The following is a 26,732-nucleotide window of genomic DNA, read 5'->3' on the forward strand; positions in this document are numbered from 1 at the left end:
AGGTTTGCTTGCCTATGAGGTATGGCAATGCTGGCTCATGCTGTAGATGAGAAACTTAGCAGCTGCAGAATGCACAATTATTGGATTCTAAAAATTTTGACAGACATTTAAAAGGCAGACACCTTAACTACCACTGTGACCATTTGTGCTCACGTGTACCAACAACTTACGCAGTAAAGTATGGTGTTTGACCGAAGTTGCATCTAATGTTCTATGTATGTGACAGTAGCCTGTGATTAGTGGCAAGCACCGTTGACATCGTCATCACTTCTCCCTTGTTCAAGGATGCGTTGGGTCACTATTATGCCATGCCTCATGTAACCGCCGATTCTGAAGTCCTATTCAAACTCGTTGACTCAAACACCTGAGTAGCAAGACTACGCGAGTGAGTCGATAGACTTCACATGGTGTAAAACAATTGGGATGTTGCACGAAAAAGGACTCTGGCCACCCAAATCACTGGATACGAGCACCAATAACTGCACCACGTGGGAGGGATCGGCTGCAGTCATACCAGTGGTATGAAACAGCCGCGGAACTCCAGAAGCAAGCTTTATGTGAGTTATCAGAACCTAGGCTCAGAAAATCTACCACATGTTTTAGTTAACGACAAACAAAAGAAGGACGTAAACATCATCAAGGTGAAGTTCACGGCACACTTTACGCCACGCATCAACCATGCCTACGAGAGGCAGGGCCGCCAACCCGAGAGAAATTTCCCAGACTAAGGTGATTTTCCAGTCTATCTTGGAATAAGGGAAATCTTGCAAGTTTTAGGAAAATTTTGGGCAGTGTATATATCTGAAAATTTTTAAATCAATTACTTTTTTTTTTTTTTCAAATAACATCGAATTTTAGTGGCTTTGGCTACATTTGAGTTATTCCCTTCATCTGTTTGGCAGTTTGTTGTGCAACCATCTGGTAACACTGAGGAACACTCAAACAACTCTTTTTGGAAAAATCAGTTTTTATCACCGCCGTGAAAACTATAGAAGAAGGGAACAGTCAACTCGAAGCTTCTGAGAGCGCCACTGTGTCTTCCCAGAAAAGAAACCTTGAGTACAAGAAATACTGCAATGTCTGGATATACAGACACCATGTCCAAGATACAGACTTACCACGACTAATAATCTTTTGTGAAGTGCAGTGCAAAAAAATGGTACTTACTATGTGTCATGTTTGATCTGTTCGAGTTTGAGAACTCTAGCCTGTGTTACAGCTTTTGTTTTGGACTGACTATCATAAAAAGTGCTAAAGAAGTTATTAAAGCAGTACCATGTTCTGATGACGTGCATAACATGTAAGGCAAAGATAGTTTCATTCGTCAGTTTGAATCTCCCTATGACACTTTCTTTTGTCAGATTTGCTTTAATTACTCTTTTGGCCCGATAAACTCATTTTTGCAAAATATATGCGAGGCACAAAGGCTACATAATATATCTCTCATCGTAAAAATGGAAGTGATGTAGAAAAGAATGGGTATTTAGCCTGTTATAATTACTTAGGCAAGGGAGGTAAATTTCGGCAGAAATGGGGAAAATGTCAGGCGTCTGAAAGGGAAATTCGGACTTCCCATGTTGGCAGCCCTGACGAGAGGTATAAATTTAACCAGATGGCACAGAAAGAAGGAGAGTCGTTCATGGACTATGTGACTATCGCACAACTAGAAGCGAGCAGATACAATTTCGGTCGACTCACGGAAGAACTGCTATAAAATCATATCATCATGAGCGCGCAGAACAACCAAGTCAGAAAAAAAAACTCCTGACGGATCCAGCCATGGACTTGGACAAGGCAATACACCTTTGCAAGGCAAATACAGTTGAAGCTCGATTTAGCGAAGTCACCAGGACCCAATAATTATTTCGTTAAATCGGGAACTTCGTAAAGTCGAGAAAGACATTCTTCGGGATAGGCTGCGCGGGGAATCCAAATTTGTTCGTTAAATCGGGAAACTCGTAAAATCGAGTTTCGTTAAATTGAGGTTCAACTGTAAGCAGGTGACTCAACAAATCAAAGACATGACGACGCAGAGTACCAAGGCTGTCGACACAGTGCGACCCAGATCGGAGCAAAAAAAGAAGACCACAGCCGACAAGCAGACGCCAAAACAGCCATCGGAAAAGTGAGATACACAGATGCTGCTAGCAGAAAGACAAGTTCTCAGGAACTGTGGCTATTGTGGAAGCCAGCATCAGAGAGGAGACTGCCAAGGATACAGCAAGAAGTGTGCCACCTGCGACACAACCGGACACTTAGCAGCTGTCTGCAGAACAAGCAAGAGAAAACAAAGAGAGGTTCACGCCATTAAATGCACAGACTCTGATGAAAAAATTTTTTTTTCAGAAATCCAAAAGGAAAAGGATAACACAAGTGAAAACTGGTATGAAAGCATCGCATTTCCTTGCGGGAAGACAGTAAAAATGAAGTTGTACACTGGAGCCCAGTGCAATGTGCTACGAGTCGGCATTAGAAATAGTCTCAACCTCAAGAGAAGACAATCGCCAGTGAAACGCATCGTCTCCTACTCACAACAAAGTCTTGACGTCACCGGCGAGAGCACAGATCTGTAAGGTACAGGACAAGCCAGTCAAGATCGAATTCATTGTTGTGGATGGACACACGCAGCACCCCATTCTAAGAAAAAAACGCCTGCGAAACGCTGAACCTAGTGAAGCGCATGCATTTGCTAGAACAGCAACATGGAAAACTGTACACAGGCCTGCATGCATAAAAGTGTCCGTTTATGATGCAGACCTAAAGGCCAACACAGACACAGGAGAAAGCAGACCAACGAGTAATGTGCCATTCGCCATCATGGATGATGTCAAGAAAGAACTCGACAACATGGAGGATGGTGGAATCATCAAAAAAATAAATGATCCTACTCCATTCTGCAGTCAGATGATTGTAGTCAAGCGGAAAGGCAAGCTAAGAATTTGCCTAGACCCAACAGACCTGAACAAGAACTTACTCGGAAGACATTTCCCTCTCAACACGCTGGAAGAAATCGCAGCACCGGTCAGTGGATCCAAAGTCTTCACGCTGCTTGACCTGAAGAAGGGTTTTGGCAACTGACGGCGTACGCAGTGATGTGATTGGCCTGATCCGTTTTGGAGCACCTTTCGGAGCAGCCAAAACAGTGTTTTGGAGCAGCAAAAGTGGCCTTTGCAGCAGCCAAAACAGTGTCTTGGAGCAGCAAAAGTGGTTTTTGGAGCACCCAAAACAGGTGTTTCGGAGCAGGAAGTGGCTTTTAAAGCAGATATTCTTAGAAAAGTAAAAATGTTTGTTTTAAGTGCTGGACAAACGAAGAGAACTTTGCTCACCGCAATAAACAAATTATGGTCACGTTAGACCACCTGGGAGTCTTTCAACATGTAACTGAAATGCCAATGACATGACACATTTTGCAATGCTGCAGTTAAAGAGATACTGAACCGAAATTTTGAGCTCACAAAACAAGGCTGGATGGATAGGCGGGACGCTGCAAAATTTAAAAAAAAATCACTCATACCGCGATATCTCTAACGGATCGCCGTATTTTTTGGAAAAGAGGTTTGCGAATAAATGCGGCCGACGAGGCCGACGTGACAAGGCACGTCACGATTCCCGTTCCCTCTCCTCCTCGCTACGTCCCGTCGAGTTGGTGAACCGTAGCGAGGAGGAGAGAAGTGAAGCCGCTTCTCCTCATCTTCAAATCCTCCCGGAGGAAATTACGTCAAAGACCTCGCTTCATCGCGCCCTTCTTATTTAAAAGTACGGCCATCCGTTTGAGATATTGATAAATCAGTGACGTTTTGGTGTTTGCAGCGTCCCGTTCAACGCTTCTGCGGCCTTATTTTGCGAAATTCAAATTTTGGTTCAGTCTTCCTTTAAATGGTACATAGACCTATATGTAACCGCTATAGATATATAAGAACCAAAATGCGCGTATTAAACGTCATTTGAAAATGACCAGCTTAGTAGTAAATGTCACAGCATTAGGTTGACTATTTATATAATATAATAAATAGAAGCAGTCTCAGACTGATGAAACACCTAACTACTGCAGTGCAATGCGAAATTGTACACAAGAGAAAGGTACATTACGACTAGCGGGTGCTTTTCCTTTTGCTTTTCTAAACTTTTTGCGAGGCTGCCGCAAGCCCCGTTTTGCCTTCGGCTAGAAATGAATGTCCACTTTCAATGTCTCCAAAGAGAAATTGAGACATTCCACAAGTGCACAGAGCTGTAGGCGTTGCCGAGCAATTCCGAAAAACCGCTTGCCACCGTTTCACTGGTTCCAGACGTGCCAGATTTTCGTCAAACGTTACACACGTAAAACAATGGATCGCAAGCGTCCCGGCTGGTGCCTCTATCGTGCAATCGTGTTCGCATACATATGAGGGCAACTTCAGCAGGCTTGCAGTTGCACGTGCTTCCTCGCGCGAGCGGAGATGGCTGTTCGATTGAAACCACGGTGACCGAAACCATGCCGCTCCGTTCCGTCGCCAACTGATTCCCAGAATTGTATGCAAAATGTAACTCTTCAGCATACGACAAAAAACAGTCCAGCGGCACGTGCTTGCAAGGACGGCAGGCAAGGTACAAGCTGAGCACAGAAAGAAAGAACCTGAGCGCATCGACGCAAGACATAGCGAGCCAGGGTCAAAACATTCTTGGAGAGCTTTGTGCAACGACTGAACTCGAGACAGACAAGCGCACTGAGCAAGTTCAGCGTGCAGACATTGCCTTCTTTGTTTAAAGCCCTCACTTCTCTTCACCAACTCTCTTTCGCGGCAAATTTTTCACGTATTGGGGTCCCTCTCGAAAGAAAGCCTGCTGAGAGAAACCTAGGTAATCAATACTTAGACTCAACAGTCTGTGGGTTAAGGAGGGACTCTTGTAGTATCATATTATTTAAACAAGAACAGGAATGATACTGAATATGAGGCAGTCCTTACATTTCAGTTTTGAAAGCGCCATATCTGGAGCGACAACACCAGGCGTCGCGCGACCACCGCAGGGACCAAATATAGTTTTCCCACAACCGCGTTGCTTCCAGGAGCGAGCGCTTCAGCTAACAAAGTTACTCCCGCAGCGCAAAAACGTGGTTTCGTTTCACTGCATGACGACATGGCTAGCCTGGTAAACGGCACGCATACCGTTGGAGCGTCCGCACACGCCCGCGTCTATCGTTGAAATTTTTTTAAAGAGACGAAAGACAAGACGACGAGAGCGCCACCTAGCCCACACACGCTCAATTACTGTACTCAGTTTAGTTTGTTTTAAAAGACGACCGAAATTGTTTTTTTGGCGCAGGCTTGGCGCAGATTACCCAAATTTTGGCAAAATGTAGCAGGATGTAGCAGGGTTAGCCCCTTGGCGCAGTTTGGCGCAATTGGCGCAGCAATCACATCACTGCGTACGAGAAGACCCAGAAATATCTGGTGCTTAGCACGCCATGGGGGAGGTATACGTTCCTACGTGTTCCTTTCGGAGTAGCAACCGCACCCGAGGTATTTCAACACGTGATCAAAGAAACCCTGAAAGGCCTTCCAAACGTCGCAAACTCCATGGGTGACATACTGATATATGCCAAGACGATAGAGGAACTGAACAAACACACAGAAGCAGTCTTGGAAAGACTCTGACACGTAGATGCCAAACTCGACCGAAAGAAAAGTGTCTACAACCAAGCAAGAGTCAAGTTCTTAGGACACGTCCTAACAGACAAGAGCCTTAAAATAGACAAGGAAAAGGTTGATGCCATTGAGAAAATCAAAGAACCAAGAAACAAAGTTGAACTACACATCTCCTTGGCATGCTGCAATACCTCCCGAAGTTCAGAAGACACAGCATGGCTTTGGACAGAAGAGCAGAGGACTGCAATTCCAAGTGATCAAGAAGGACCTCAAAGAAGCCCCAACCTTACAGTATGACGTCAATGGAGCGCTTACTCTTTCAGCGGATGCCAGCTCAAAAGCACTACCATAATATCCCGAAAAGTAACCCACCTAAAAACGAAAGCAAATCAGGTGAAAATATGGAGTGGGCTAACTTTCAATGTGTGATAGAAAATAGTAAAAATATTGGTTCAATGATCAATAAGATTCATTCAATGGAAATTAGTTAGCATTTCCATCGGATTTATTTCAATGAATTCGTGGCCTCAGCTTTCTTTCATTGCTCTTGGAAACGGTCAGCCATATCACTTTGGAAAGAATCACATCCATCGCCAGAGTGGCAATAGAGCTGGGCCACATTCCAAAGCAACGCATCACATGCTCGTCTCTAACTTCGCACCAGCTGTGCAACACTCGTATTGGTCCAAAGTACTGACGTCAGCATGCGTCACCCTCTTTCTCTCTATCCCCATTGCCGACACAATACCTCCTCACCACCCCACTCTTTTTGCAACATCAGGCATGGCGCTGAGGCTAGGACTGACACCGGCGGGATTTCGTGAAAGCGAGCGCTCTGATGCTGACGCATCAATAAATGTTAGTTTTAGATTCTGTGGACTGCGAAACTAGTGATTGCAGGGAGGGGCGATGAACCAAAGTCGACTGCAGTGGTGGTCCAGCCATTTTAGGTTTTGGAGCAATTTTTGGAGCAAGAAAAACCCAATTTTGGAGCAATTCGTATCACATAAACTCCCCTTTTGGAGCAGGGAAAAGCTCGTTTTGGAGCACCTTGGTATCAGGAAACCTAACATTTTGGAGCAGCATGAACATAGAGCAGTTCTGTGCCATGTCTTTATTATTATATATATATTACGGCTGCCGAAAGTCCGAAACTATAGCGATTTATTAAACATGTTTGTAAGCTCTATTCTGAGTTCGCACGCAGTGCGACAGTATGACAACCAAGGGGTGACCAATCGTTTACGGCATTTGACATGAAAAGGAACACGCAACAATTCGCAACAAGGAAATCAAGCAACGACCACGCGATCGAAAAGAGTACCACGTTCGGTATTGATGCCGCTGGTCTGCCGGTGAACGAGCGTCCGAGCAAATTTCTACTATGGGGTCTGTAACTTAAAACGCGCATGCAGAAAAAAACAACTACTCACGTTGGCTCCTCTTTAAGAGGACTTAGTAGTGGCGATGCAGAAATGAACAGCCACAACGCCGCATATCAAAACGGTCGCAACAAAACAATAATGCGCAATAATGCCACTGGGCCGGAAACCTGAATTGGATTGTGATGGCTATGGTAACGGCTCTACCCTTTATATCGGGCGGCAGTTTGCACCTGCTTGCACCACCTAGAGCACTATATAGCTCTATAGGGCTCTAGCACCACCTAGCCTAGAAAATAAAACTCCCCCGGGTTGCCAGCCGAAAACGCCATTCTTCCAAAAAAGGATTCGTTCACGGACCGACTAGCCCTTTTTGGCGCAGTTTGGCGCGGTTTGGCGCAGTTTGGCGCAATTTGTGTCTTTAGGCGCAGCAAGGCGCAGGTAAAGGAGAATTTATCAAAATGGCGCAATTGGCGCAGCTGGACCACCCCTGCGACTGTCCTTCCCAGTCAGCAGTGTTCACTTATCTCCCGCCGTGGCTAACAAACACCATCTGCGGAGGTCACCATTGGTCAGGGCCTTGCAGTTACTAGAAGTGGACTATCTTTCGGTGTTTCTGAAAATGAGCAAATCCTGCCAAATGTCGGGGTGGGTTATCTTTCAGGAGTGGAGCATCTCTCAGGACATTAGGGTATGTGCAGTGCTCATGCAGGATGGAAAGCCTTTGGCCTATGCATCAGCCACACTAACTCCAGCACAGATTAACTATCCATAGATAGAGAAGGAAGCCTTGGCAATAAAATGCAGCTGCAAGAAATTCCACTCCTACATCTACGGGCGACCACTGACCATAGAATTTGATCATCGTCCTTTTAACAGCATCAGTAAAAAACCACTGGGACTTGCACCACCTCGATTGCAGAGACTCCTCTTTGACATACAACACTATGCGCCCAAGATTGTATACAAGAGAGGGAAAGATCTTCACACTGCAGACCTCCTAAGCCGTGACTGTGAAACTGATGAAAGCGCGAACACATGTACCGAGGACTTGGAGGTACTAGCCATCTTGCCAATGTCAAAAGAAACTTCCAGAGGACTCGAAACATCAATTGAACAGGATGAAGCACTGCAAAGCGTAATGCAGGCAGTAAAGAATGGATGACCTCCAACAACAAGAATGACGGAAACACAAAAACTCTTCTCGCCAGTGCGTGACGAGGTATCAGCTTACGAAGGCTTGCTGTTTCGTGGTGACCGCATAGTCATTACAAAGACGTGGAAACACAGAGTTATACAAGCGGCACGCCCTGGACACCTTGGGATCAATAGCAGCCTCAAACGTGCACGAGAAACGGTATACCAACCAGAAATGTTGAACGACATCTGAGGTCATGTCGAGGCATGCAGCGTCTGTGAATCGTCAAACAAGCGACCGCCGAAGCAGCCACTCGTCCCGAAAGAAATCCCCAACTTGCCCTGAGAACGAGTAGCTGTGGACTTGCTTGACTACAAAGGAAAACCCCCGATTGTCATTCTGGATAGCTACTCCGGCTACATAGACTTTGCTGAACTTCAGAACAGCACGGCAGCAGAAGCAAGGGACGGAATGAAATGCTGGTTTGCAGCTCATGGCATACCACGAGTTGTAGAGTCAGACAACGGAACCTGCTTCACAGCACAGGCATTCCACACCTTCGAAAAAGGGTGGCAGTTTCAACTACGAACGTCAAGCCCATTGTACCCCAGGTCCACCGGCCTCGCTGAGCAGGCAGCACAAACTGTAAAGAACACACTCAAGCGGTGTGCCTTGGATGGTAGCGACGTCTACATAGCAATGTTAAACCTAAGAAATGTGCCAAGCGACGGAGATGTTGGCTTACCTGCACGACGTCTCTATGGAAGACTAAAAAACAGAACATTGCTGACGTAGAGTGATCTACTGAAGCCGAGAACTATCCAAAGGGTCAAAAGCAAAATGAAAGAAGCATGCATGAAGCAGAACTTCATGCAGACAAGGGCACAACAGTTGCACCGGCCATAAATGTAGGTGACAGTGTGCATGTTTAGGAAAGTCTAAGGAAGTGTATATCAGGCTCAGTTATCAGCAAGTATAAAGCCCCAAGATCGTACGAGCTCCAGACACACCCGGCATGATTAGAAAAAGCACTTCAAGGATCAGGCCTACCAAAGTGCAGCTCACTACCAACTGTGAGGATGCTACAACAAGCATCACTGAACCGAGCCAGGAAGCTCAAGAGATGCAGCCACCATCACAAAGATACATAGCACCTTTAGTGCCAAGCCGCCAAAATGGCATCACAGTGACTTGGGTCAGCTGGACTGTCAAGCCAGTGGTCAAACTGGACTTTTAGTGAAAAGGGGAGATGTGAAGATAGCTCGTGCTTAGTAGCAAGCACCACTGACATCGCCATCACTTCTCCCTCACTCAAGAAGGCGTCGGGTCACCGTTCCGACATGCCTCATGTAACCGCCGATTCCGAAGTCCTATTAAAACCTATTGACTCATACAACTGAGTCGAAAGACTACGCGAGTGGGTCGATGGACGTCAGAATGTAGGAGCCAGACAATATTTATTTATTTATTTATGCAATACCCACAGCGCTATCCGTACAATTAGTACGGATAGCAGCAGGATTCAAACTGTTTTATGAGCCCACACAATGTGAGCCTCACTTCTTCATCTTTCAAGTGCGACCTGAACTGTCCGTGAACGCCGTTCTAAAGGCCCGTTCACACACTTGCCTTTGCTTACAACCGAGTTCTTGTGATCTCTTACGATAAGAGAACACACTGGCATGCTGGCGCCATCTATGAAGTGACTCTGGAACTGCATTTCACAACTGCGAAGATTTTGCAGCATCTGCAAGATCAAATGTACATCCTATTTATGAGAAATGGTTATCATGGTCAAATTTCAAAAAGTGTTCAAGCCAAAAGAATGATGCATGAAAAAGTAGGAAATATATGGAGATGTTTTCCACGGCTACCCCATAGATGGCGCCAGCATGTTTTCTCATTATAAGAGATTTTAAGAGGTTTTGAAGTACACGATTGTAAGTAGTGGCAAGTCTGACGCAAAGGTATCGTGCTTGCATTAGCTGTGTCATGCAATGTGCAGCAGTACAAAGAATGAACTGCACCACCCCAAGGTATGTTGTCCTAATTCTCAGCTAATTTTCTAAGCTATGGCGATTAACATGCAGTTAAGCACTAAGCATATACAATGACTGAATCAAACACCCCTTGTACGGAACAATTGTTCGGGTTCAGAAACTTTACTGTATTAAAGGGCCCCTGAAAAGAAAAAAAAAAGATTTTTTTAAACAATCTAGTTGGGACACGCGTGTCAAAAAATTAGTTTTATGAGAAAAAACAAATATTTTAGATCATCAATTGACAGCACGAGACGCGATTTAGTCGGTAGTCACCTCCTTTTCATTTGTTTTCTATCTCGGCATTTCGGGAGCATAGAGAAGAGGTGGATCGGCTTCGCCTTCAAGTTGAGGTGGAAAGAGTGAATTACCATCTTGTTGAGCAAATAACCGTAACGTCATATTTGCACGCAGAATTTCAAATAAATCTCTCGCCGTCAATATTGCTCTAAAAATTTTTTCTTTCGCATAAAATTTATTTTTTGACACGAGTGTCCCTACCAACCTGTTTAAAAAAACTGTTTTTCTCTTTTCAGGGGCCCTTTAGAGGGGCCCTGCAATCATATTTAAGCGTCTACCTTTTATGCGGTTTCCACGTCTCTTGGGGTTCGGGCAAGCCAGCGGGCAAGGAAAGAGTAGCTAAATATCAGTGCGCCATATTTTAACCGGACGACACGGAAACCTCCTCCACCGACGAGGGCGACCCGCGGTACCGAAAGCGTGCAAAATGTGACGTCTTTGGTCCTGGGCTTACTACTGGTCAGAGCCACTAAAAACTTCTTTTTGGTCGAAATACAAAATATAAGTGGCGCGAACCGTTTCAATTATTTATAAAAGTAGTTTTTGTTCACTATTATAGATGAAAAAAAGAAAGAAATGCAGTTTGTAAAGTACGGAAACAAGAAATGACCCGTCAACATACCCGCCGCCAAGCGGTGGAAAAGGCGGCGCATACTAGAAAGGAGTAGTGGGATAAGGTGCCGACACGGAAAAATCCCGGATGTACGCGGTGGCGCTGCAGTCGTCTGGACAGGAGGATCCGACTGGCTCCGAGCGTTCCGGAGGCCTTCGGCGAGAGGTTTTGTCTTGCGGTTTGGCCGTTTCGCGGTATGGCAGTGCGAAGTGGCTCCTATTCTTAGCTGATCTTTACCCCGTGTTTGCTGTCGTTTGTGGCCAATGAAGTGTCATGCCGAATTAGTGTTTAATCGCGCAGCAAACGCAATGAAAGCCGCTTTGGCTGCCCGCTGCATACAGCCTATCCAGAATATGCTTTAGTAACGCCCTCTGGCGCCGTCGACACGGAGTGCGGCGGCCGTGAGCGCTCGATGAGCTCACTATTCCTCCTCTAGTTCACGGCCACTCAATCCAGGACCTACGACGTCATGAAGGAGGTTATTTTTTGCTTGTTTTTGTAATTCTAAATTGCCTATAACTTTTAAAATAAAGCGAATTTCGCGAAAAGAAAAGTTTCACTAAGTTACTACGTTCAGTGCGCTCAGGTTCGGTGCAAATTAAAAAACAGTAAAAAGTCCTTGCGGGGCCCCTTTAAGGTAAATGAAACCAAAAGAGATTGGAGCTATGAACTCTTTGCAAGGGTGTATCTCTGCTAGAATGTAGGGTATGGTGAACACCCATCACTGAAACATGCTCAGTGAGCTTACGTAATGAATATATATACAGTAATATTCCGAGAGATAGCCCACCTAAAACTGAGAGCATAGTAGAAGAAAATACAGGGTGGGCTAACCTTTGAAGTGCAAAATTGGGTTTAACTACAACCATTAGGATAATAGAAAATCATGCCGAAAATCAGGGCGGGCTAACTTTTGGGGATGGGTCTTCTCTCGGAATATTACAGTAGGTTTGAGTGAATTAATTCTTCCAACAGTAGTTGCAGAAAGTGCACAGAGGCAACGAACGAAACATTTTATGTGTTATTTCTGCTCATTTGATGCTCCTTGAGAAGTCATTTACCAGCCACCTTATCCTGCACCTGATAATTGTAGCTAGGCAGGCAAGCAAGCACTTTTAAAAGATCTATGGAAATGGTGCATTCCCGTCAAATTGCCTAGGTGAGGCTGTAGGAAGGAGGCACCACTGAGCAAAAGCAAGCTTCTGTGATCGGTAAGATTTACCAAAATAAAGAGTGTCCGACCAGCAAAAATAACAAGCATGCAGCTCACACTCTGACGAGGGCTTACTACAGTGCAGGTGTCGTCTGACTCAGATTTCAGCTGCTAACAAAAGCCTCTAGTCTACCACAAGTCTTTTGCTGAGGCATTTCAACTGCCCTTCTTACAAGTGGTTTGGGAAGCAAGCCCTTTTTTGATTACTTGTGATGCATTCTAGGCTGTGCAACTTCAGGAATTTTCCCAGATATTATGACAGATACAAAGATTACTGTATTCAGTCTGACATGTCTGGAGATTATCACTGACATCAATATCCTATGTCCTTTAGAATACAGTAAGATCATAAAACAGGGACAACAGGAAAGCAACATAAAGGATCAAGACAGGACAAAACATCCCACCTTCGTCCTTTATGACGCTTTCCTTTCATTCCTGTGACTTACCATCATGCTCCAATTCGTCGAACCAGTACAACCTTTCACTTTTTTTGTGCTATCAGGTGCCTTGCTAATTAAACTGAGCGGAAGTATAACCAGCCCCTGAAGTGTATTTGCTTCAGGATCTAGTAGAAAAGAAAGAAGCAAAATATGTCTTCCAATGTAGCTACTGTACCTTAGCATCTGGCTGGATGGTCACCTTGAGCTGAGGCAGAACTCTTTCAACCTCCAGCTTCCACTCAGCACCATCAATGGATGACTTCATGATTTCTTCTGGCTTGACAAAGTTTCCAGAACTCTAAAAAAGAGAAACAGAGAAGTGAGCAGTTTCTTTTTTCAAAATGAGCCATTCCAGAAATCGAAAAAAAGCCAATTTCGGCTGAAATTCGGAGTATATCTGGGGGTCTATCGTTTCCAAAAGGTGTTTATCTGAAGTTGGTCATATTTCGCACGAAAAACCAATGTAAAGGTGGCCGCAATGCAGGGCTCAAACCTAGTCCGTAAAGCACACATTCCTGTTCATCTCAGTTTCCCTTCACATAAATTTTGCGCATTTCAAGAAAGAAAAAAAAAAAGCTTTTCAAGTGGTTGTTGAATTTTCAAGGATGACATTCTTACGAGTGTGGCATAAATTAGCTGTCACTTTCAATAAACAAAATCTTTGTGTCCCAATTTAAACGATACAGATGTATCAAAGCAGAAAAGAAATAATAAAAACTACTATTAGTGCTCTCAGTGCTCAATCCTTTTCCTGTTTTCAACTGCTTCCATCTGACTATAACAAGGATGATGTGTCCTTATTGCCAAATCCAACTAGAAAGGACACAGTGCCACCACAGCATTCTTAGCTGGGCAGAAGTGTCAAGCACCAAGGTTCTCTACGAAATCCTTGGCATCCTGAATAAGGCAGCAGGCCTGTCATCCTGGCTGACAAAGAGCACTCACCCACTTTTTTCTTTTTAAGAGGCTATGGCACTTAGACTGTCAAGAATGTTGAGAAGGTTCTACCATATGTGGATCTCATAGCTAATCAGCACCACAATTTAATTACCTCCAGATACATATAATCATCTTGGGTTGACATGCTTCAAACTTTGCCATCGAACATAAGATATTTGTCTAATATCTTATATCCTTAAGATTCTTAGTCCTTTATGAAAATCAACCATGCTACACTAATATTGTGAAACTTGTTGGTAATCTGGTGTCCAGATGACAGCAGCATGTTTTGTCGAAGCAAGAACTGAAGATGTCTAGGCAGAGCAGCAATGTACTGTAATTGACTTAATCCTCTCGGGTCAGAATTTTCGCGTATCGGGCCAAAGCTCAAAATTTTGAGTTATTTGCGGGTTATAGTTTTTGCGAATTGAAAGAACAAGAATGTTTAATCAACTGCTTGGGGTGAACGTAAATTCCGGCTTATCACATATTTTTTTTTTTAAACACCTTATACACTTACCGTAAAATACTGCGAATCCGCCCATACCACACTAAGCGCCCATACCCAAATTTGCAAGATCTGAGAAAATACGCACAGTACATTGATATGTAAAACTGATGACCGGACAAGTACCCATCTCCCATTTTTTTGCGATTATCTCTAAATTTTGAGTGGGCGCTTGCCCAGCATTTTACAGCATGTTATCAATAGAACATCTGTAATAATCATGCGAGAACCTTTGCATGCATGCTTTCCCATTGTTAGATATTTGCAAACAAGGAAGCAGGACATCTCAATGTTGCTTCTAAAGTGTTGACATTTTGCCCAAATAGTTTGCAAGGACCTATTTCTTGCAAATCGTAGGCAATCTGTGAAAATTAGGTCCTTAGGAAAAACTAGGTAATTTAGAATATATAGAACTAAACAGACGTCAAAATACCAAACCTACAATGCTGATGCAACTTCCTATCAAACATTGGCTTTTCTGGCACCAGTGTAAGTGAATAGTTAAGGCCCGTTCACTCTTGCGACCTCTTTAAACTGGGTTCCTTGAAACCTCTTACAACAAGAACACACACTGGAGCCATCAATTGGGTAGCGGTGTAAACTTGGCGGTACGGCATATGATATTTTCTATTTCTCTCGCGCATTCTTCTTTCTTTCTTGGCTCGAAACACTTTTGCCAGCGTTATAAACGAGCCTTTCTTATACATATTGCGTACATTTGACCTCGGAAATGTCTCAAAACCTTCAATCTTGTAAAATGCAGTTCCAGGGTCACCGCATACTACATGGTGCCAGTGTGCCAGTGTGTTCTCTCGTCCTAAGAAATTTTAAGAGGTTTTAACAAGTCTCATCTCTCTCGGTCGTACTCGGTTGCAAGAGTGCGAACGGGCCTTTATAAAGTCAAACCCGTTTATAACGAACAGCAGGAAACGTTACGATCAGTTCGATATAGCAAGTACCGTATTAACACGAATGTAGGTCTACCCTTTTTTCAATTTTTGAAAATCTGAAGTGGGGGGGTCGACTTATAATCGATCCAAAGCATTCCACCAGTGGCAAAAACGAAACAATCACGATATCACCAACACTTCAGCTTGTTACAAGTTCAGCCGGCTGTACCTCTAGTATTGCACTATTCTGTGCACTTATTTTACAAATCAATTGTTTTTCTATTTGCGCGAACGAGTATTATTGATAGCGATTCGCAAATTAACCCGAATATACGGCGGTGAACAGCGCATGGCGTGCCCGACTCCTGGGGTGGGGGGTGGGGGGGGGGGGAAACGGCACTTCTTGTAAGAGCCACTCCCGAGGCCGCTGGAACAGCCTTACGGCTCACAAGGTACTGGGCTCACTCACCCCGCGGCTTCTCTTCGCAGTTTTTCGCGCGATTCACGGTCGCACATCGTTTGATCGAGAGTCGAGATCATGCTGAAGCGCTAGCTACAATCATTTTGTATTGACACGCATGATACGGGCAGTTTAGGATTTCGGTGCTCGTTTATGGCCATTCTTCACTCAGAAGCAACCAACAACTCCGCTTTTGGACACAAGTTCGACCCGTCATAGTGGGTGATGCTCCAGTGGAGTCTGCAGTGGCGCGGAATCTTAAACTGTGATGGCAAACGAAGAGGCTTCCGTAGGACAAAGTCTGGATAGGTGGGAATGCCTTCTGGAGTTGGAGGTCTGGCTTGCAACGTACAGCACGAAAATGTGCAATCGGTCCCTACCCATGACGTCCAACGCGATCGCCGAACAAGCGCAGAAGATGCGGTTGACCCTGTCATTTGCGAAGTGCAAGATTTCGTTGGACGACGCGGACGACGTGCTTTGAGAATGTGGCAGTGATTAGGACAGGACTGACATCACCACTGCGGACAAGTCATAGTCGCAGAAGGAGTGAGAACGACAGTGAGCAGCTTCAGTTCTCCCGCCTCCATCGTGAACTTCCCAGTTTTGATAACGCCAGGGCATCTCATGCACCTCGCGCGTGCATGCGCAGCCAAAGGACGCCAGAAGACATCAATCGCGTGTTGGAGGCTCGGCTTTCGAAACAGATACTTGATCTGTATTTTTTTTATGTGCAATGTGGGGGGGTCGACTTACAATCGACTCGACTTACAATCGTGCAAATACGGTAGTTCGATATAGCAAAAATCATTTTCAACGAACTTCCATGATGCGTTTCTTGGAAGGCGAGAGCTTCCCTTTCTTACTGATCTCTTCGCTTCCGCCTTCTAATAACGCACTAGAATATTTTTTTTTTTTTTGCATGCATGCATATTTTTTTTTAGTTTATCTTTCCTTTTGAACTGCTTCTCTTCGTGGGCAACCGCTTTGGGATGAAAAGTTTTTTTTGTTTTGTTCTTTCCTGTGCGTGCATGCAGTTTTTTGGGTTTTTTTTGCTTTCTCCCCTTCTGAATCGCTTCTCTTCGTTCAATTTTGTTCGCAGCTTGAGCTTTTTGAATTTTCTTTCTTTCCTACTTTTCTTGGGGGAGTGGGGGAGGGAAGGGACAGGTTAGAAGACGATTGTTTGCGCGTTTTTGAAAGCCTTCCCCGGGGGAACAATTTGATATAGCCAATGTGTTGTTCGTTATAAAAAGTACTTTTTACATGCATTTTTATTTACATTTTCGATATTGACAATAATTCGCTGTACGTGGGTTCATTCTAAACGGGTTTCACTGTACTATACGAACTTGTCTGTTTATACACAAACGAACATACATGGTTTATTCCCTTACCAGGCGACTTGTCGAAAGAGTTTTAAGGCCATCCAGGTCCAAAATGGGGCCGTCTTCGTCATCGTCCTCCCCGGCATCTTCCTGAAAAGGGCAGGAAGATCTTAAGGAGCCTTTGCTCCCCTCCCACCTTGCTTGTAGGAAGCGTGTAGGCAGTCATCACAACGTAACAGTCGTGGCCCGGAGTAACGAATGCTCACCTCCAGCATCTCTTCTTCAATCTTCTCCAAGGTCACCTCAGCGGCATCGTCAATTACCGTGTCCTCTTCCGACTGTTCCTCCGGCGGCAGGAGCCTGACAATGTGTATGCTTATGAAGGCTATGTAGGAGTTCACACTTTTGTCTCTCGCGCATCAAAACAGAAAGATGGAAACACCAAACAAAAGGAAACAGAGATTAAGCAGGAGAACGCGCAATGAAGAGGCAGCCATGCAGGTGCCGTTATTGGTGGAGGTCAGGGGCAAACAAAAGCATATGGGCGCATTTGGCAGATAAACAAAAGCATGAGGTGTGCAAGGAGTAGAAGAACTTGCAAGCTGTATAGAGGGGCAGTGTTGAGAGACGAGGCTTACTTATATTCCGAAAACTTTCTTTGGGTCCCAGACAGAAAAAAAAGATGCGCTACCATACATCTGAAATGCTCTCCGAGCTTTGCTCACCTTGTTCTGCAGTAAGGTACACACACAAGACACAAAAATAAGCAAGGCAGGGGGACGACGTACGACGACGAATAGAAGCAATGAGAACAAAATACCAGGCAGTGGTATGGATCTAACTTTCTTGTAAACAGTGTGTGTATATCAAAGATGAAGGATAAATGACTAAAAGTACAGGCAAGGCAGAATAACTTTCTTGAAGGACTAGAGTCTGAGAACCTGACTATGTTGTGCCATATACATCTGGTTTTAAGCCTGCTTCCTGTGATGAGCTCACAGTGTCCAAGAGCAAACAGGATTTCAGGCAAAGCATGTGAAGTGACAAACTAAAAGCCAAAACCAATAAAACCTTAAACTTTGGAAGCTAAAAGAAGAGCCGGTCAAAGGTTTTTCAAACTTGGCACATAACTAACAACTTGTGCAGTGTCTCCTATCACGAAGCATACTGAAACATTTGTGCGAGAATCCAGGTCAAGCATTGCTGCTAAGAAATTAAAAGTCGGAAAAATTATGCTTAAAGTGGGAAATTAAAATGTGATTTCTGAAGTTGGCTTAGTGCACGTGGGAAATATGCAGACATCCGAGACCTGCAAAACTCTCACGTTTTCCACGTAAAATGTTTCCGCTTCAGAGCTGTGTCTGCAAGGTGATCAAGCACAAAGATTGCCTGTTCTCCACAACCTTGCTTCAGCTTGCTTGGGGGGAAATCAATAGAAATTCCCTAAAGAGTACACTCGATGACAGTTATGTGACCAGAGAAGATCCCAAACATCATGTGGCACAACTTTGTCTTACCATATTTCTTAACACATCCAGTATGTTCGATATTGTGGTATTTGGATCATCAGACTGAAATAAAATAAAAGCATAAACTGCTTTACTCAGTAATGTAGACATAGATATGTACTTATTTACAGAATTTAGACTCTCTACTATCTTAGCTGTGCCATGAGCTCGCATTGATGCCTGATAACTTTTAGTGCAACAGAGCTAGGAGCATGAGGAGTGACAGCTTGCACTGCAGAACCCAAACCAGGGATCCTGATTTCATCTCCTACTCCTGCCCATTTCGACCTGAATGAGCACTATACAGGTGAGCTGTCGTGTATCAATACTGCTAACACATGTTAAATACCCTGGCTAGCAGTCATATTGCGCTGGCTAAATTTCTCGCCTACAGTGTTAACTAGTGTCGCTGCACCTCGAAGGCAGATCGACCTTGCGCTGTATAAACACGTGCGTAAAATTTGGATGCCTGATAATTTGAAAGATACAGGTCAGTCTTTGCCCAAGTTAAGAATTCAACTGGCGGTTAACGCAACTCACCTCTTGCGGCATTTCAAATGGAATTCCACATCTCTGGATAAGCCACGCAGTCAGGGAAGAGAAGATGTAGAACTGCTCCCCGGGATTAGTTGGTATCGCGAAATAATGCCTGCAAAAGTTGTGATGTGGTGTCTTAGTTCAGGAGATCAGATGAGTTTTGTGATTTCTTTTAGCAGCTGACCAATACACCAGTGTTACAACACCTTCAAGCAATTTGTGTTTTGCGATTTGTTTTTACAGCTGACCAAAACACCAGTGTTCCAACACCTGAAAGCAATTTGTAATATAGGGTGGCCACAGGTTCCCTACTCTAAAACAAACCAGACAAAATCGGCACCAGCACATACAGGGTGAGTCGAAGAGATTGATGGCTGTTTGAAGAGACGGCATACTAAATCAGTTTCTGGATGTGTCGAGATAAGATATTGCACAGAGACGGCCGGAGATGTGCCTTAAGGATATAAATCTTTCACTAAACAAACTTACCCGAGTAAAAAGTGAGAAATAAAAATCTTCTAATCCCTACCTACGGAAGTTGTAGGTTGTAGTCGTTATCCAAAGGCGTCTGATTGGCACAACAGCCAACAGATGTCATCCGTGCTCTTTGCGTCGACAGGTGAGGGACGGCAGTGAAAGCACCGAGTGCTGCAATTTTTACTGTCAGCTTCAGTGATGACACCATTGTTGTCGGTGGCTTGTTTTAGAGGTTTCCCTCATTGAGGCGCCACACCCAGCGCAGTATTGTAGGAGAGCCTAGAGGTCGCCGCCAAAACTTCACCCGAAAGCGACGGTGCAGTTCTTTCGTCTTCTGGCCCTCCCCGTACCAGAGTGCAACCTTCATTCGCTCCTTGGGAGCTAAGCATACCATGAAGCAATCTTATGTGATGCCATCTGTTGGCAGTTGTGCCAATCAGAGGCCTTTTCTTAGCAGACAGACGCCGTAGGTAGCTATTTCAAGTTCTTGATTTCAAATTTTTTACCCAAGTACGCTTGTTCAGTGAAATTTTTATACCCTCTTTGGCTACCTCTGTACACAATCTCAGCTCAAAACATACACAAATCAATTTATGCAGTCTCTTCAAACAGCCATCGATCCCTTTGCTTTGCGCTGTACAAAGCTAAAACTTTCATAGAATGCGCATCTAGGTGGTACCTTGCAAAATTTCAAGGTGTGGTCCCCTTCCCGTGAAAATGCGACCAACAAACTTGCCACAGTCAAGGGCTAACCTGTTGCCGATGACCAAGTTATCGATGAATGTAGAGTGCCTTCATACACACATGCTTTTGCTCGAGTGGTGACATTTCAGTCATTTTTCTTCTCAATCGTTTTCTTTCCGTCTCTTGAGATGCATGCAATCTGGTGTGACTTGCTCGAGCGCATATCCATGGATAATGCTTAGACGCCATTTTACCACACAAGTCAAGCAGTGAGTGTGCCAACATGTCATGCGCTGGCTTATTCAGTGCTTCACTTCACCCTGAGACAGAGACATACTGGCACCCTAGGTGCGGGTAACCTGTGGTGCCATCTCCCAAAAGAAGCAGCAAGCAAACAACAGAGTGGGTCCTCTGCTTGAAGCACCCATCGGGAGATGGCGCCACAGGTTCCATTCACTGCTAGCCTCTAACACGTCTGCGGTTGACTTTGGCTAGCTTGTTGGTCTTATTTCTCCACAAGACGAGAACTACTTCACAAGATGATATTCACCGTCTATTTACACATTCGGTGAAAGTGTGAGCGTTTGGTGGCTATGCACAGGCACCAATCTTTCCAGTTTGTTTTACAGCATAGAAAACACTGGTGGCTGCCTGAATAATAGGTTGCTTGATGCACCCATTACAATAACAAGATGGTCAAAAAAAGTCAAATTTGGGGGTTTTACGTGCCAAACCAACGACGGGCATCTGGCACGCCCCAGCGGAGGACTGAGGATTAATTTGGACCACCTGGGGATTTGACGTGCAACCGAAAGCTCGGTTACACGGCGCCTTCTCCGCAATAAGCCTCCGTCAGATTGCGGGCACCTCGGCCAGGATTTGAACCCGCCACATGGGGATCCGTTAGCCGGCGCTCTCGCCTCAGCTCAGAGCCACCGAGGTGGCTCAATAACGAGATGGTGACAAAGGTGGTGTGTACAGTGGCATACCTAGGGTGTGGCTCGGGGTGGGGTGGGGGAGGGGGGGGGGGGGGGGGCACATGCTTGGGTATCACATGAAAAGGGGAGGGGGGTGGGGGGGACGGCACCAAGGAGTACCCAAGGAGGAAGTCCTGAATTAGGATCGGACAAAGGGCACTGCGGACCCAAAGCTGTCTGCCCGAGCACCTAGTGCAGAGCAATCTCCTCGTGCCCAAATTTTCAGCAAGTTGAAATTTATATTTTTCGTATTTGGAGCTTCCATCGGCCAGGGCAGACTAAGATCTCACTCTGGTGAGTGTAGAAAGGGAAGAAACTGAACAAACCGACTATGATAGCGTTGTAAGAAAAGCTTTGTTGCAGTTTTCCTTCAGTGCTATAATATATATATATTTTTTTTTTTATATTTGTTCTGTGAATGATCAAAGGCGGCAAATAAAATGTAAGAAACCTAAACAGCGCTCTTCTGCCTCTTCAATGTATAACTTTATCTAAGCATTTTCCCGACATGCCCACTTTGTTCTTCTCTTTTGTGCTGTTCAAAGTTATTTAGAACCAAAAAAAGTTATTAAACGTATATTTTTTTTTTTTTTGCCACAGAAAATGAGCGCCAGGATTGGGGGGTGGTTTGACACGAGCCCTTCTTGTTTGGTATCTTCCATAAGTGTGCGTTCAGCACAATGCAAAAGACTCCTCCCAAAATCGAAGCGATCCTAGCGGCGCAGTGCTGCGCAAAGCATCTTGGAATCCAAATGCAGGGGTGTAACTCATGAAATGTACTTGGGAGCAGCCACGGGAGCAGCTGAAACTGCTGTTTTGGAGCAGGCTGGGAGCAGCTAAAACTACATTCTGGAGCAGGCTAGAAGCAGCTCAAATCAGTTTTCATTGCACTTCAGCTTGTGTCTTAGATGAGCATGGGAGCAATTTCAATTGTGCTTAGCAGCATGCACAGATGAGCATGAGTGGTTAGGAACCTATGTAGATGGGATAACAGTGTAACAGGTGCAAAAACTTGGCCTTAGTGAGAACCAAAAAGCAACTACCATATGTTTCTGAAGATAGTGTCCTTGATATTTTCTGAGTGGCTTTCAGCTGCTCAAAATACAAACCAGCACTGTTTATAGCACGACCCACACATGCTCGACATAGTAATTATATGTGCAAACCACGAGACGTGCGTAAGCAACGGACGTGCAGTTGCGCGGGGGAACAGGGCAACAAACTTTGTGTTTATCCTATTTTACGACTCAATATCGAAGCATCAGACTATGATTAACGGAGTTATCATATTCGAAGCGATGAGCCAGAGCAAGATTAAAGTACGCCAAGCAGATCTACCGCTCGCGTGAGAGCTGCTGGCCGGCAAGGATTCGGATAGGACAGCGTTTCAGTTCAATCAAATCACGATTTATCTTGCAGGAATGCGGTTCTAACTTCTAATGATGAAGCACTAAAAGGAATCTTTCGCTAATGTGTTTTCAACTGGCTGACGTCCGGAACCCGGGCCGCAGACCCTCAGGCTATCTGACGCTTAATAACTCAACCTCACCTTGGCCGACTTGCTTAACCGCTTATGGTTGAACAATAACAATCCATTCGCAGGTGATGTAGCGCCTGGAATCCGACCCCCGAGTTTTTTCGCATGCTTCCGACTCGGGATACACAGAAGAACTAAACGGAACGAAAAATTGCAAGGCCGACCAAGCTAAATGCGCTCATTGTTGCGAATCGAGTCGATAGAAACCGAAACGAAGACAAAATAGAATTATTGTGGCGCGCGTTGTGCAATTTGGAGCACAATGGCGCAAAGTATTGACTGTGGCGCAGTTTCCGCAAAATGGTGCAAAAATGGCGCAGACAAATGCGTCTGCCGCAAAATGGCGCAAATGGCGCAGCCGTTCCACCCCTGCAATGGTCACTGTGTCAGTTTAAATTTTTTTTACCTCGTTTCACGGCATCCCGTCATGAATACTGTGCATGCATATTCGAATATGTGACTTTCCTTAAATTTATAATACAGTAAGGTCTTTACGGCCGCTGGAGGTCCGTGTTTCAAAAGTTTCAATTCATCTCAAGAAGATGAATGGGTGCATTAAGCGAGCACCGGCTTTATTTTCATGCAGTGCTCAGAAGCATTTCTTTGTCAACGCGGCAACTGAAATTGAAACCATGCCACTTCCACGACCTACTGTTATCCTGACCTGTCCACAGAATGGCTCCCTATGAGAGATGCTGTTGCCAATGAAGTGCCTCGTTTTGCCATTGGGAGCGCTCAGCAAAGGTTTTTCTGTGATTCTAACGTGGTTCACAGCCTGCCTGCCTAGAGCACGGTCCACACGGCGCACATCTGGTGGTATCTGATTAGTGTTTTTCGAGGACATCTGCCATAGCGTGGTGTCAGCAGGCTGCAGTAGTACACTGCAGCAGGACGCATCACTGGCATCAAGCGTTGTTCTCATGTATGTTTGAATCAAAAGAGCAGGTTTCTCAGGCACGGAAGCGCAAGGGCGTTTTTTAGCCTCGACTACTCTTGTGCGGTGATCGAAATAAGACACGCTCTTGGATCACCCCTAAATAGCCGCATTGCTGGAAGCCGGCGCCTCTAGTGACGAATCTGTCGCAGACTGACGAGATCCTGCGAGGCCCGTGAGGAAAGCAGGTCAGGACCAGATAATGCAGCCTAGAGTAACAGTACATGCTCCACTTGCAGAGCAAAGTATCACAATAGTGGTCCCAGGGCTGCCATATTGGATATAAGGCCACACTGGGCAAGCCACCGTCACTTCTGCAGGAGACCCGGAGGTGTGGATGGTGTGGCTGTGAGGTGGTGTGCTGTGGCGTGCGGAGCAGAGAAGATATTGTGCGGTGACACAACATGTGTACGTCGTCGCCCCGTCATTTGTCTCCCGTTTCTTTGCATGCCCCCGGTAGAACATAGCAACCTACGAAAATGTTGTCCCTCTGCAAGCCGTAGCTGCATGTTGTTCTCTGATTCAAGGTGCCCGGATGTGGTGGTCACATATCACTTCGCGAGCGCTCCAGACGTGAGCAACGCGAGAGTCCTCCTTGTCGTCTGCTTCCCAGACTTTGGAAACGTGTTTTAAAACATGACTCACATTTTAAAACAGCACTATTATACTGTACCCAGTGGCTACACATAATGTTAAATGGTCAAGGAACCTACCAGTTTGTTCGATTTTAGTGTATTATGTGTATTTTGCAAATGCAAAGTGAGAAACATGTTCCGTCTAAAACTCGGCGACTGCACGATCAGCTGCCCGCATCAAGCTGGATCCAACTCGGCGCACGTGACCGCTTGTTCACCAATACGGAGGTGACGGCAAAGGGAAAAGGAATGCAATACTCTGGCTCTGTAAGCAGAACCTATACAGTCACTCTAACACAGCCGCGCCTTTGATTGATATGCGGACACCTTAGTAAACAAAAATACCTTTGTGAACGGCCGCGAAACCATAGCTGACGAAACACTGCGGCCTGTAGTGCAAGGTGCACGCTGACACACTCTTCTGTGGGCAAGTCAGGATTACAGCAGATCGTGGCCACCCCTTCCTTTAGCACACCATACCAATGCCAAATATGCCCCATAATGTAGCGTGGGCAGTGCTGCATGCAGGTATTTATTTAGAAGTAGTCTATGGAGTTGACATGCTGCAGAGGCGTAGCCGGGGGAGGAGGGGGGGAACTTATGGGACTTCAGCCCCCCCCCCCCCCCCCCCCCTCCCCCCACCAAAAAAAAAAAAAAAATTTAACCGATTTTATAATATATGCACGCCTTTTGAACCCCCTCCCCCTCTCCGCACCCCAAGTCATGAACATCCCAGCCACCTCAACCTCCGCCTCGCCTTCGCCTCCTCCCCCCCCCTGAAGAAATATTTCTGGCTACGCCACTGACGTGCTGTGACACAGGCAGTCCGCTTTCGTAAACACGCAAGATTAAAAAAAAAGAAAAAGAAAATCATTATTATTATCAGGGGCGCGAAAAGCTACTTGGCATGGGTGCCATCCACCCTAGGTACGCCACTGCGTGTGTATATAAATAACTAAGCAGTACATATTCGGCTTTATACGAAAGGCGCCAACTTTAACCCACCTGCTTATCGGTTTCAGTCGAAGCTGCGTGGTGAACTCCGTGTCGTAATGCAAGAGCTTCAGCTTGTCTAACAGGTCTTCCATGACCACAAACGGGAGGTAGGTGTGACCGGGCCCAACATCGTCTGCCGCAGCGGCTTCTTCTTTCTTCGTCGTGGACATACTTTCCAAATCTGAAAGCCTACAAAGCAAGTGTCACACTGAAACACTTCGAGATTCTGGAGAGGGGCTTCGAGGATGCCAAGCGTGCACGGACAACTAACGCCGCCGTGATTCTCTCCCCGTATACCATTTGAACTGGTACGTGTTCATAGTAAATAACGATCATAACAATTACTGCAAGTTCGACCTTACCGCGTTTTTCAGTGCTCCGTATGAAGCAGTACAACCGAAGCGAGGAAGCGGCAAAAGCTCACGGTTGAAGTGCTTGAAGTGTTTACGAAACACGAGCTCTAGCAACGGCCATAGCAACACCGGCAACACCTTGAAAACGTGGAAAAACAAAAATGCGATAAGAAGGACTTGTGTCAACTTCCAATTATATTTTAGCAACTGTCATGTTTAAATTAGTTTTCTACTATGATGAACAATTATTTATTTTTTATTCTAGTTTAATAGCATTTATTTCAGGTTTTAGATATCTTCGGTCACCCAAATAAAGTTTCGGTTTCGGTTTCATGTCTGGCGTTTTGTTTCATATTTAATTAGCAGTACGCGTAATCTTGTGCATGGGCGTAGCCGGGCATTTCTTTCGGAGTGTATGTGTGTGTGTGTGTGGGGGGGGGGGGGGGGGGGGATGAAAATGCATGGGTCAGCGTGATTTCGAAGGGTGAGGGCGATGGCGGGGGCTGCTTTTTTCTTGGCTACGGCACTCCTTACTTCAAAATTAATAATAATAATAATTCGTTTATTTTCATCTATATTGATGATGGTGGAGGTCGAGGAAAAAAAGCTGTGAAATACAGCCTGACAAGGCCCTCGATCCCCTACACAGGCACAACCGCAGAGGTACAGGAGAAAAAAAATACTACATCATGCGAAAGTACAAAACGGGTGGATAAAGTACGCACGCAACACACGGTTGCTTAAATGACATCCTAATCAGATCAAACTCACCAGCATCAAACTGGTTGAGCAATTTAGGCAGCGTATATCTAATCCTCCGAGAGCCATAATTTGTCCTCCGCGCTACCATTTCCCAATGTTCTGTGTAACGAGTGGGGTAAACCGGTTCCTTTACGGATAGATGTCCCAAATTCGTAAGAAAACGCGTGTTTCTGTAACTTTCCAATTTGAATGTATTGCTAAGTCTATAGTTGTATAAATTGTCTATATTAATAACGCGGAGAGCCGTAAATAGACCAGCTGTATGAGAGTCAAACGGGACGCCACCGATAGACCTCAACACTTTTTTTTTTTTTTTTTTTAAGTATTTCCTCCGTATCGAATAATGTGGCTGAGCCCCGGACGGAATGGCAGTAATTTAAGTGGGAATAAAACAGTGAATTATAGATTAGTAACTTCACATTCTTTGGCAAAATAGACTGATGACGGTATATCAATCC

General features: G+C 45.1%; 1 protein-coding gene across 1 annotated transcript in view; it reads right to left on the reverse strand.

Annotated features, from left to right (window-relative positions):
• The window catches only part of LOC115317150 (intraflagellar transport protein 57 homolog), a 34,441-nt gene extending 8,834 nt beyond the window's left edge, over positions 1-25,607 (reverse strand). Inside the window, exons 1-8 of the mRNA XM_029976732.2 lie at positions 25,522-25,607; positions 25,169-25,348; positions 18,923-19,031; positions 18,392-18,445; positions 18,199-18,317; positions 17,141-17,234; positions 16,944-17,024; positions 12,928-13,050 (exon numbers count right to left, since the gene is read on the reverse strand). Of these exons, the coding sequence (XP_029832592.2) occupies positions 12,928-13,050; positions 16,944-17,024; positions 17,141-17,234; positions 18,199-18,317; positions 18,392-18,445; positions 18,923-19,031; positions 25,169-25,329 (741 nt within the window). The 5' untranslated portion in view covers positions 25,330-25,348; positions 25,522-25,607. The remainder of the gene's footprint in view (positions 1-12,927; positions 13,051-16,943; positions 17,025-17,140; positions 17,235-18,198; positions 18,318-18,391; positions 18,446-18,922; positions 19,032-25,168; positions 25,349-25,521) is intronic.
• Positions 25,608-26,732: the final 1,125 nt, after the last annotated feature.

This window comes from Ixodes scapularis, unplaced genomic scaffold (assembly GCF_016920785.2).
Source record: "Ixodes scapularis isolate PalLabHiFi unplaced genomic scaffold, ASM1692078v2 PGA_scaffold4__175_contigs__length_147842914, whole genome shotgun sequence".
NCBI lineage: Eukaryota > Metazoa > Arthropoda > Arachnida > Ixodida > Ixodidae > Ixodes > Ixodes scapularis.